Source organism: Nerophis ophidion, linkage group LG11 (genome assembly GCF_033978795.1).
Source record: "Nerophis ophidion isolate RoL-2023_Sa linkage group LG11, RoL_Noph_v1.0, whole genome shotgun sequence".
Classification (NCBI taxonomy): Eukaryota; Metazoa; Chordata; class Actinopteri; order Syngnathiformes; family Syngnathidae; genus Nerophis; species Nerophis ophidion.
Window position 1 is genome coordinate 27,406,372 of NC_084621.1, and position 13,471 is coordinate 27,419,842.

General features: G+C 41.9%; 1 protein-coding gene across 3 annotated transcripts in view; it reads right to left on the minus strand.

The window, feature by feature from the left end:
• The window catches only part of LOC133561875 (neurexophilin-1), a 175,115-nt gene that overhangs the window by 106,812 nt on the left and 54,832 nt on the right, over window positions 1–13,471 (minus strand). For 2 of the 3 annotated variants that reach the window (XM_061915497.1, XM_061915499.1), the window contains exons 2-4: window positions 1,471–2,408; window positions 1,303–1,375; window positions 941–1,025 (exon numbers count right to left, since the gene is read on the minus strand). In XM_061915497.1, coding sequence (XP_061771481.1) covers window positions 1,611–2,408 — 798 coding nt within the window. In that variant the 3' untranslated portion in view covers window positions 941–1,025; window positions 1,303–1,375; window positions 1,471–1,610. Of the gene's footprint in view, window positions 1–940; window positions 1,026–1,092; window positions 1,376–1,470; window positions 2,409–7,647; window positions 8,447–13,471 lie in introns of those variants that run through there. The other variant, XM_061915496.1, reaches the window with a different exon arrangement.

The following is a 13,471-nucleotide window of genomic DNA, read 5'->3' on the forward strand; positions in this document are numbered from 1 at the left end:
TACATATATATATATATATATATATATATATATATATATATATATATATATATACACACACACACACATATATATATATACACAGACATACAGTATATACACGCATTTATATATAAATATATATATACACATAGATATATATAAATACACATATATATATACACACACACACATATATATAAATATACATACATACATATTATATGCATGCATACACACATATGTATACATACATAAGTGTACATACTGTATTGTATTAATATGATAATAACAATTAGATATTGGGAGTATCTGAAAGTTCGACCCCTACCTTTTCTACTTACTCCCTAACTTTTGTAATCAGAAATAAACCAGCTGAAATTTGCCAAACATGGATAAGTTGTGAGAAAGCGTTTCGCAATTTTTCCCATCGTGCATTGTAATGGTTTTAAATGGGTTTAATTTATATTTTTTTATGGCACTTTAACGTTTTGCTTTTTCTTATAGCATCCACAAAGTGAGCAAGTTCTGTTATGTGTGACCATGTGTGTTGACTTTTTGTGTTAGTTTATTTATTTTTTTGCACCATGAGTAGGGACAGTTGTTTGGATTGGGTCATATAAGAAACTGCTGTGCCATTTAGACTTCATTGAACAATTCAAGGTTGCCCATCAAGTGCTACCAAAGTAATCTTGGAATCACCTACAGATCAAGATGTCTCCCGGGCTAAAGGCTGAAGAACTTCCATTTCAACTTGCAGCATTTCTCCCGTGCAGTTTATGACATTTATTTGGTTGCTGCATTTTTGGTTTTGGGTGATTTTGCCCGCCAGAGTTGGTGCAGAACAATGAGCGGAGGGAAAACGGCGCGTGAATCCCGGCTTTTGTGCGAAAGTGGCGACTGATCAAACAGGAGATAATACGGTAACGGCGGCGAAGGAAATGAGCTGATTCCGTCTTACCTCGTTTTCATTCAGGTCCTCCGTCTTGTTTCACTTATGAACCATACTTTTCCTGCAACTTCAGCCAACATTCCGAGTTGTTCCCCTGCCAAATCAAGCGTGTAAATTACGATAACGACAAACATGGCAAGAAATAAGTCATCTTTTGTGTTTCTTTTATTCATTCACTGGATGTGATTGGCCGGTCGGGGTTTAGCCCCGCCCAACCCCCCGGGTCAGAAATGGGAGCCATCTTGAACCGTGTCACACATTACACATGTTTGTTTAGTGAGCAGAGAGGGACAATTCTGACAGGAACATAAGGTCATTAAACGCACCACCATGCTGGTGACCCACCACCTTTACCAGAAAAGTTTACTCACAGTTCAGTCATCCTTTCTTTTTAGATAAATGTTTGTTTTTCCTCGTCAGGCTGCCGACGCTGATTGCTGTCGTCTGATTGGATGAAATGGAAGCAGACAGGAAATCACTAATGACAACAACAACAACAAAACCAAGAAGAATCAGCTTGTTACGCTCTGCATATTTACATAAAAACTCTTTCGCTTGGAGGGAGATTTCTTTTTTGCGAGTGCCTTGAACGCCTCCTAGGTGACATCCAGACTGGGACTCCTGCTCGGTTCAAAAACCAGGACCGGTCCGGCGGCCGAAGTCTCCTCCTCCTGCCCCCTCAGCCGGTGGGCATGTAGGGGGTGTCGCTGTGGTAGTTGTAGTCGGGACATACCTTCTGCACCAGCTTGTAGTCGGTGCTGTGGAAGGTGATGAAGATGCAGATGACCTTGAAGGGCTTGGAGCAGAGCCAGGACACGTGGCTCTGGGTCTGCTCCTGGGGGCAGCTCTGCGAGGGGTCGTGGGCGCACAGCGAGTTCCTGGTGCCCTTCTCTACCTTTTCGTACTCCACCCTGCAGTTGAACAGCTTGGTCTCCTTGGTCTCCACGTCCGTCTGCTGGACGTGGTGGAGGTGCTGCTGTTGGTGGTGGTGCTGGTGGTACTGCGGGGGCGGCTGCACCTGGAACTCCACAGCCTTGGTCGGGGGAACCAGTCCCACAGAGACGTTGCCCTGACCGGTGGAATTGTGGCGGAAGTAGACGCTGAAGGTCCCGTTGCCGTGGTCCACGATCTTCCCGGTGATGAGAAGGTTGAGCTTCACCGTCTTGATGTTGGAGTGGAAGTCCCCCCAGCCGAACATCTTCTTGAACTTGCCCGTCTTTACGATAGGCCTCCTCTTAGCCCGCGAGCGAACCTCGCGGGGGGAGGAGCCGGAGACGTTATAGAGCCACTTCCACGTCTTGGCGTCGTCCTCGAAGTCCACGTCCAGAGACGTGAAGTTCTCTTTTCTGTCCAGCGTCTGAGCCAGGAGGCGGCTGATGGACAGAGCCTTGCTGCTCTCAGGCCAGTAAGTCTTCATCTTGGACTTGGAACTTTCTCTCAACTCCGCATTTCCTGATCTTGAGTCCACATTGACCACCTGGACAACGAGATCAAACACAGGACATGACTCGATCACCAAGGTGGACTATGGAAGGAACAGTACCTCAGGTAGGGTTGTACGGTATACCGATATTACTGTAGTTGCCGTCAAAATGTGAACAAACGCCATTGGTGGATCTAAAACTAACATACACTGTAATGATACGAACTACAGGAGCGTATCTAGTCGATACTACTACGAATAAGGTGGACAACGGAAGGAACAGTACCTCAGGTAGGGTTGTACGATATACCAATATTACTATAGTTGCCGTCAAAATGTAAATAAACGCCATTGGTGGATATACAACTAACATTCACTGTAATGATACCAACTACAGGAGCGTATCTAGCCGATTCCACTATGATTATATCGATACAAGGTGGACTATAGAAGGAACAGTACTTACGGCAGGGTTGTACGGTATACCGATATTACTATAGTTTCCGTCAAAATGTAAACAAACGCCATTGGTGGATCTACAACTAACATCCACTGGAATGATACCAACTGCAGAAGCAATCTAGTCGATACTACTGTGATTACATCGATATGAGGTGGACTATGGAAGGAATAGTAGGGTTGTACGGTATACCGATATTACTATAGTTGCCGTCAAAATGTAAACAAACGCCATTGGTGGATCTACAACTAACATCCACTGTAATGACACCAACTACAGGAGCGTATCGAGTCAATACTACTATGATTACATTGATACAAGGTGGGCTATGGAAGGAACAGTACCTGAGGTAGGGTTTACGGTACACCGATATTACTATAGTTGCGGTCAAAATGTAAACAAACGCCATTGATGGATCTACAACTAACATCCCCTGGAATGAAAAGAAACTGCAGAAGCAATCCAGTCGATACTACTGTGATTACATCGATATAAGGTGGACTATGGAAGGAATAATAGGGTTGTACGGTATACCGATACTATATTTGCCGTCAAAATGTAAACAAACGCCATTGGTGGATCTACAACTAACATCCACTGTAATGACACCAACTACAGGAGCGTATCGAGTCGATACTACTATGATTACATTGATATAAGGTGGGCAATGGAAGGAACAGTACATGAGGTAGGGTTGTACGGTATACTGATTAGTATAGTTGCCGTTAAAATGTAAACAATCGCCATTGGTGGATCTACAACTTACATTCACTGTAATGATACAAAGTACAGGAGCGTATCTAGTCAATTCTACTATGATTACATCAATACAAGGTGGACTATGGAAGGAACAGTACCTGAGGTTGGGTTGTACAGTATACCAATATTACTATAGTTGCCGTCAAAATGTAAACAAACGCCATTGGTGTATCTACACTAGGGGTTATCCCGATCCGATAATTGGATCGGCCGCTGATATTTGCCAAAAAATGCTTATCGGCAAGGCATGGGAAAATGCGGATCCAGATCCAGTTTTTAAAAAAAAAAACTCCGGTCCGTGTTTTCCAACGCACCGATTTAAATAATACATTCCACTCTTCTGCTGCTCCCTACACTCCGTTCCGCATTTTCCAGCACACCTTCAAAACATCCACAGGTCTGCATTCTAACCGTTCAGACGGCCATGTGAATTAAAAGTTACGGTAAAAACGTCAGTTGTGTGGGATTATTTTACCCTACAAAACGAAAAAGATGAAGAGGTGGAGTGCAAAACATGCCACAATAAAGTCAAGCGTGGTGGTAAAGTTGTAAGACATTTTAATGACTCTTGCGAGTGAGAGACTTTTTAGCACTCATCAATGATGAACACAGGAGCAGGCCAACACCTGAGCATCTTGAAGTGCTCGTCTTTGTTAGAAAGAATCTCCCCATTATGCTTGGACTTCAATTGTTTGGCCCTCCCCCCCTGACTGGGGCAAACAATTGAAGGGAGTGTGTAGATTTTATATATATTTTTTAAGTTTACACTTGTTCAAGAGGAAGTATTGATGCTGAGTTATAGACATTTTATCCCACTCATGTTGTTTGTGTGTTTTGCTTTTTTAAATAATGTTTACAGCAATATTTGCACTTTATACTGTTCACTTTTTTACTGTTCAATGATGCCATTTCTGTTTTTCATGTATAATTTTTGATATTTTGTGTTTATCCTTGGATACCAACTATTGTGTTCGATTCAAACTCACCTAATTCAGGTGGCTAGTTGTTATCAAGAGTACTAAAATCATTTTCAGCATGAATCTGACAACTAAGTACGCTAAATAACTTTAAACTTTAATACATGCTCGGATAGGCCAGTATCGGCATCGGATCGGAAGTGCAAAAACCTGGATCGGGACATCCCTAATCTACACCTAACATCCACTGTAATGACACCAACTACAGGAGCGTATTTAGTCGATACTACTATGATTACATCGATATAAGGTGGACTATGGAAGGAACAGTACTTCAGGTAGGGTTGTATGGTGTACCGATATTTAGGGATGATGTTTAATAAGAAATTATCGAGTTCGAGCCCATTATCGAATCCTCTTATCGACCCGATTCCTTAGCAATTCTCTTATTGAATCCTGATAGGTTGTTATATATGAAAAAAAACCAAAATATTTGGTTTAACAAAAGCTCACTTTTATTTGATAAGAAAATAATAAAAATACATAAATATTGACTGTTACCCTCCTGAAAAAATATATGACTGTTGTTACCCAAAGTATATTAAGTGGGATTTTTCAGAACACCAATATATACAGTAAAACAAAAACAACCTGTCTCTGTGATCACTATAGGTGTATAAATATTACAAACCCCGTTTCCATATGAGTTGGGAAATTGTGTTTGATGTAAATATAAACAGAATACAAGGATTTGCAAATCATTTTCAACCCATATTCAGTTGAATATGCTACAAAGACAACATATTTGATGTTAAAACTGATAAACATTTTTTTTTTTTTGCAAATAATCATTAACTTTATAATTTGATGCCAGCAACAAGTGACAAACAAGTTGGGGAAGGTGGCAATAAATACTCATAAAGTTGAGGAATCCTCATCAACCACTTATGTGGAATATCCCACAGGTGTGCAGGCTAATTGGGAACAGGTGGGTGCCATGATTGGGTATAAAAGCAGCTTCAATGAAATGCTAAGTAATTCACAAACAAGGATGGGGGGAGGATCACCAATTTGTAAGCAAATTGTCGAACAGTTTTAGGACAACATTTCTCAACGAGCTATTGCAAGGAATTTAGGGATTTTACCATCTACGGTCCGTAGAATCATCAAAAGGTTCAGAAAATCTGGAGAAATCACTGCACGTAAGCAATGATATTACGGACCTCTTTATCCCTCAGGCAGTACTGCATCAAAAACCGACATCAGTGTTTAAAGGATATCACTACATGGGCTCAGGAACACTTAAAAAAAACACTGTCAGTAACTACAGTTGGTCGCTACATCTGTAAGTGCAAGTTAAAAAACTCTACTATGCGAAGCGAAAGCCATTTATCAACAACACCCAGGAACGCCGCTGGCTTCGCTCATCTAAGATGGACTGATGCAAAGTGGTAATTTGTTCTGTGGTCTGACGAGTCCACATTTAAAATTATATTTGGAAACTGTGGACGTGGTGTCCTCCAGAACAAAGAGGAAAATAACCGTCCGGATTGTTATAGGCGCAAAGTTCAAAAGCTAGCATCTGTGATGGTATGGGGGTGTATTAATGCCCAAGGCATGGGTAACTTACACATCTGGGAAGGCACCATTTATGCTGAAAGGTCCATACAGGTTTTGGAGCAACATATGTTGTCATCCAAACAACGTTATCATGGACGTCCCTGCTTATTTCAGCAAAATAATGCCAAGCCACGTGTTACAACAGTGTGCCTTCGTACAAAAAGAGTGTGGGTACTTTCCTGGCCGGCCTGCAGTCCAGACCTGTCTCCCATCGAAAATGTGTGGTGCATTATGAAGCGTAAAATACAACAGCGGAGACCCCGGACTGTTGAACGACTAAACCTCTACATAAAACAAGAATGGGAAAGAATTCCACTTTCAAAGCTTCAACAATTAGTTTCCTCAGTTCCCAAACGTTTATTGATGAATAAATAAATAAATGGGTTGTACTTGTATAGCGCTTTTCTACCTTCAAGGTACTCAAAGCGCTTTGACACTACTTCCACATTTACCCATTCACACACACATTCACACACTGATGGAGGGAGCTGCCATGCAAGGCGCCAACCAGCACCCATCAGGAGCAAGGGTGAAGTGTCTTGCTCAGGACACAACGGACGTGACGAGGTCGGTTCTAGGTGGGATTTGAACCACTCTTCCACTGCGCCACGCCGTGAGTGTTGTTAAAAGAAAATGTAATGTAACACAGTGGTGAACATGCCCTTTCCCAACTACTTTGGCTTGGTTGCAGCCATGAAATTCTAAGTTAATTATTATTTGCAAAAAAAATTAAAGTTTATGAGTTTGAACATCACATATCTTGTCTTTGTAGTGCATTCAATTGAATATGGGTTGAAAAGGATTTGCGAATCCTTGTATTCCGTTTGTATTTATATCTAACACAATTTCCCAACTCATTCGGAAACGGGGTTTGTAATATAGTGTTAAATATAATCAGTCCATTGGGCACAAAACTGAAAATAATATAGCTCTCCAAAAAGTGCACTTCTGCAGCTATCGGAACATACTAACTACACACACTATGACACTAAAAACACCACAGTCATCAATCAACAATTATTCCCCCCTTACATGAGAGCGACGCCTGGTAAGAATTGCATATTGCCTGTTCTGCCCTCACTATACGTGTTGAGGTTATACAGCTTGGCAGACAGCTAACAAACAATCCAAAGCAGATTAATCCATTTAGGCTCTTTATTGTTGTTGATCTTGCTTTGTCTTTTACTATCTTTACTTTTGTCTTGCACTGGACTGTTATTTTTTTTTTGTTTTTTAACTGAAATACACCCATTGACAAAAGTATAAGCTATGTGATTCAATTAACATACTTAAATGTAATGCACAATATGTAAATATTAGCTTCACACAAATATACAGTACTATCATCAAACAAATACTTCTGAGTGTTGAAACTATTTCGATGGTGGAAATTTACAACTGGCAGCCGTTTTAAGTCCTCAAAACGTCCATCGAAACAGTGCACAAAAATCGTTTTTCAATAAACATCTTAGTATTAAACTTAACCACTTTCCACCTAAATATTGAGTTACATAAACAAGGTAAACAGTTTACTTACAGACTTATCTTTTCCAAGGCTTGTAAGAGCTAACACAACTTGTCTACTTCTTAATTTTCTCAACCCGGAAGTGCCCAAACTTATGACGCGTAGTATTTTCATATCGCCACAAGGTGTCAGTAGAGTCTACGATCAAATGGGCATAACATTACAGGTGCCACAGGGCATTTCCTGTACGTGGGAAGGGATCGTTCCCAGGGATTCGAATAAGGAACCAACTCTTTTCCCTAGTGGCCTTGATAACGGGAACCGGTTCTCAAAAAGGGATTAGAGTCCATGGAATCGGTTATTTTCTTATCGAACAACCAGGAGAACCGTTTTTGAACGTCATCCCTACCGATATTACTATAGTTGCTGTCAAGATGTAAACAAACGCCATTGTGGATCTACAACTAACATCCACTGTAATGTTACAAACTACAGGACCGTATCTAGTCGATACTACTGTGATTACATCGATATAAGGTGGACTAAGGAATGAATAGTAGGGTTGTATGGTATACCAATATTACTATAGTGGCTGTCAAAATGTAAACAAACGCCTTTGTGGAACTACAACTAACATCCACTTTAATGTTACCAACTACAGGAGCGTATCTAGTCGATACTACTATGATTACATCGATATAAGGTGGACTATGGAAGGAACAGTAACTCAGGTAGTAGAGATACGCAATTTGCGGTCTCATCCGCGGAGTCCGCGGAAAAAACACGGGTCGGGCGGTTGACATGACGAAAAAATAGATTTTAATTAGATTCGGGCGGGTGGCGGTTGAACCATCCGGAAATATTTGACATACATGGTTCTGGGATCGATATTCTTTGCCATTTAAGACCAGTGTCATAAAGAGAAGAAGACATAAGGAGACGCTATTATTCTCTTGAATGACTGCCGGCAGTCACCCAGATTATAAGTATTAGGGCGTGCTATGAAGCCATTGGCTTTGTCGCCTTCTACAACATGTACGATCTGTTTGTCAGTCCAGCATCATGTTGTGTGTGGATTCCGCGGCAACACGCACACGACTGCAAGGCATACTGGGTGACACAGAGTACACTAATGGTTGTGATATTAACAATTTTAACACTCTTAGTAATATGCGCCATGCTGTGAAGCCACACCAATTAAGAACGACAAACACATTTCAGGAGAACATCCTCACAGTAACAACATGAACGCAACACAACAAATACCCAGAATCCTTTGTATTCATGACACTTCCTGACTATTTTACACACCCCGCTAGCAGCAACCCCCCCCCGTCCCCCCGTGCGTCGGTAAGGTGGGCAGGGTTGGGGGCGCGGGGGTGTAAAATATATTCAGGAAGTATCGCGGATACAAAGGATTCTGAGTGTTTGTTGTGTTGTGTTTATGTTGTGTTACTGTGAGGATGTTCGCCCGAAATGTGTTTGTCAATCTTGTATTGTGTGGCTTCACAGCGTGGCGCATATTAGTAAGTGTTAAAGTTGTTTATATCACAGCCATCAGTGTACTCTGTATCACCCAGTATGCCTTTCAATCTTGTACGTGTAATAGCGGAAGCTGCACACGACATGTTGCCGGACCAACAATTGGTTCGTACATGTTGTTGAAGGTGTCTAAGGCAATGGCTTCACAGCACGCCCATATTCTTGTCATCAGGATGATTGCTATTGGATAGTCGCGAGAACGTTAGCGGCTCCAATTGTCTTCATTACTCTGTGAAACAGGTTTAAATAGCTTTGTGAGTGGTAAAGGCGGCCGACCTTTGATACATTTCTGCGGGCGGTTGGCGGGCGGGTACGGTCCTGATAAAATGTTGGTTCGGGTGGACGGCGGGTGGATGACGACTTTGGTGATGCGGTTGCGGATGATATAATTGCCTATCCGCGCATCTTTATCAGGTAGGGTTGTACGGTATACCGATATTACGATAGTAACATGTTGCAGGCATCAAATTCCAAATGAGCTAATATTTGCAAAAAATAATTACGTTTTCCAGTTCTAACACTTAATATCTTGTCTTTGCGGTCTACAGAATTGAATAAAGGTTGAAAAGGGATTTGCAGATCATTGTATGCTGTTTTTATTTACGATTTACACAATGTGCCAACTTCACTGGTTTTGGGTTTTCTACATACATATACACATATATAAACATTTGTCGATGCTAGAACCGATTATTCATGTATACATTGTTTTTTATGGAAAACTATGCGTCAGTATACAAACTTTCCGATTTACGAACAATGTTAAAGAACCAATTGAGTTTGTAAATCGAGGTTCCACTGTAAACAAAAAAGGGTAAATTTGGGTAAATTAATCTGATTACTGCTTTGGAAGGTGGTCATATTAGGGAAATGCCTTAATTAGTTACTTGTTGCTGCGACCGGCTTGGTGGTGGTGGGTCAGCATGTCCTTTCTAGCAGTTTTAGTTGTTTTAAGCAGCACTCCATTTAAAATCCCTTAAATTGCTCATTTAAAACTGTTACGAATGCAGTCGTCACGACAGATTTTTGTCTGCATATTTCTAAAACAACCGTACTATTTACATTTATGCTGGAACCAAACCTTTTCCCTATAGATATATTGTCGAAATAAGGTTAGTTTTTTTTTTTCATATTTTGGCCTATTTATTGTGTATTGTTTACTTTTTCAATTAGTGCCGAAGCAGCAGAGCAGTTTTGAATAGGGAAACACTTTTTTCCTTTTGGAATATCAACCTTTTGTTGTTTACCTTTTCATATGAACTTTGGACATTATCTGAAACATACAGGAAAAAACAAAAATAATAAAATTTCACAAAAATCCATTCATGTCAGCAATTCAACTTAGAATGTGAAACTAATGTCTGACATAAACTCATTACATGCAAAGTGAGGAATGTCATACTTTTGTTTGATTTAATTCCGATGATAGGGGCTCACAGTTTTTGAAGAACACAAATTTTCAGAGATTTTCAGTTTGAGGTTTTCATAAGCTTTGAGAAGGCGTGAAACACACTATTTTGCCAAAAGTATTTGGCCACCTGCCTTGACTCTCATATGAACTTGAAGTACCATCCCATTCCTAAGCCAAAGGGTTCAATATGATGTCGGTCCACCTTTTGCAGCTATCACAGCTTCAACTCTTCTGGGAAGGCTGTCCACAATGTTGCGGAGTGAGTTTAGAGGAATTTTCCACCATTCTTCCAAAACCGCATTGATGAGGTCCTCCAAACTGTTCCCACAAGGTTTTGGAGCGTGGAATTGTCCAAAATGTGTTATAACCTGGAGCATTTAAAGTTCCTTTCACTGGAACTATGCTTTGCATTGGACTTGGGGATGTATGGCTTAGATGCAGCTGCCCGGCCATGAAAACCCATTCCATGAAGCTCTCTGCGTACTGTACGTGGGCTATTTGGAGCTCTGTAGTAACGGAAAGTCGGCGACCTCTTTGCACTATGCGCTTCAACATCCGCTGACCCCTCTCTTTCAGTTTATGTGGCCTACCACTTGGTGGCTGAGTTGCTGTTGTTCCCAAACTCTTCACTTTTCTTATAATAAAGCCGACAGTTGACTTTGGAATATTCAGGGGCGAGGAAATTTCATGACTGGATTTGTTGCTGGAAATCACTGAGCTCCTGAGAGCGGCCCATTCTTTCAAAAATGTATATACAAAACAGACTTCATGCCTAAATGCTTGATTCTGTACACCTGTGGCCGTCCAAGTGATTACGACACCTGATTATTTGTATGGGTGGAAAAAATTTTTGGGCAAAATAGTGTACCTTGCGTTGCATGTTTACAAGCCTATGTCATATATTCGTTTGTAATTGCTGCAATACGCAAACCTTTGCAACATATTAAATATTCAATAATATTAAAGGACATTATTTTGAGTTTCACCTGTAAACACATGAATATTGAAAATATTGGACTGATCTACTTCTGGTTGCCAAGAGGTTTGTAGCTAAAAAAAAACAGACTCAAAAAAGTTATTGTAAGTGCTCAGTGTGTGTGTTGACTCACATGCCATAAAAAAATTAAAAATAAAAAGTACCAGTATTGTTCAAAGGCAGTATAGCACCTTTTTGAAGTAAGTACCATAATATTTTCATATTACCGGTACACCGCACAACTCTACTTCCTGTCGTGTTGAATTGTTCTCTTATTGCAGAAGGAACCCAAATAAGTTAGCACTTCGGGATATATTTCGACAAGATTTACATGCTTTTTAGCGTGTGGATCGAGTCCCAATACTTTTGCCGTGACAGTGAAAGTTTCAAAGACGTCGGCGGTGAGGAGTCAACACCTCCACCCTCCCCGTTCCGCGCCGTCCGTCATCGCCCGCAAGAATGAGTGTTGACGTTCGATGCCGACAGTTACGGCGCGCAAAACGTATATGGCGTCCCCTCCAAACCGAGACGGAGGGCCCAACCCGCCCTGACGGAGCGCCGCACGCCAGCCGCCTGCTGAATGTGCCCCGCATGATGGATGAGTCATCAGGAAGAATCCCGCAGATGACAGCGCCAAGTACGCACCCCCCACCCCGCCGCCGCCAAGGCCCGCGTGACCGCCGCGCGTCCGCCCGGCCGAGCTCGCTGACAGCAGATCCATCTGCTGGAACGCCTTAGCTTCGCGTAGCCGGGGCCGGGTCCGATCAATAGTGTAAAAATAAGGTCTTGTTTCACGGGGAGCGTCGGCCCAGGTGCATTGTGGGAGGCGGCCGCCTCAAAGGGCTGCGGCCGTGATAGTGATCTTCCCGTGAAGGACGCCTTGGCTTTGTGGAAAAAAAAAAAAAAAGATGGCCTCTGGTTGTTTTGAAGAGAGCGGCGTGATGGACGAGCTGACGCCAGGGCGCCGTTTGTGGCGGGCTTGGCGGTTACAGCCCTCGCTGGACATGTGCATAGATCTTTCTCCCTCCCCCCCCCATGCCAAAAAGGAAGCTGCAGGACTTTCAGAATAAAAGATTTGCGCTGACAGGGTGAAATATGAATTGGAGCGTTGCAGCGAGGTTTAGTGGCTCAGTGGCGCAGTTAAACGCTATTAATGAAGCGCGTCTTTTGTCTAACACGCGTCCGCCGCGGCCATGATGTATTGTCAGGAGATAAATCCACAGCCGGCATCGGGCATGACTTCCCGCTCGGGATTTATTGGCACCATTACGCGCCGACGTAAAGCTCCTTAAGGATGGCCGACTTCTATCAAGTAGCGTCTTAGAAAGTGCCAAGCAAGCAGACGCACACATTTTTTTTTTTTTTTAACGTGACATCGCTTCTTGTTTCCACACTCACTGGACGCCACTTTATGAAGTTTATATAACAATTATGTCAGTTACAATAAAGGAGTCGTTATTGCTGCCGAGTCAGCAGAAAACGTGACGCGAGAAGACACTTGAATATGAAAACAATGTATCTGTTGTCATTAATCCCCACCATTTTTATACCAGCATATACTATATATTCAACAATTATGTTCAATTATTAGTAGGGGTGGCCCTGCGATGAGGTGGCGAGTAGTCCAGGGTGTACACCGCCTTCCGCCAGATTGTAGCTGAGATAGGCGCCAGCGCCCCCCGCAACCCCAAAAGGGAATAAGCGGTAGAAAATGGATGGATGGATATTACTAGGGGTGTAACGGTACACAAAAATTTCGGTTCGGTTCGTACCTCGGTTTAGAGGTCACGGTTCGGTTCATTTTCGGTACAGTAAGAAAACAACAAATTTAAATTTTTTGGTTATTTATTTACCAAATTTGTAAACAATGGCGTTATCTTTTAACATTGGGAACACATTAATAATTCTGCCGACGTTAATCAACATTACTCTGCCTCAAATTGTTGCTCAGATTAAATAAAATGACA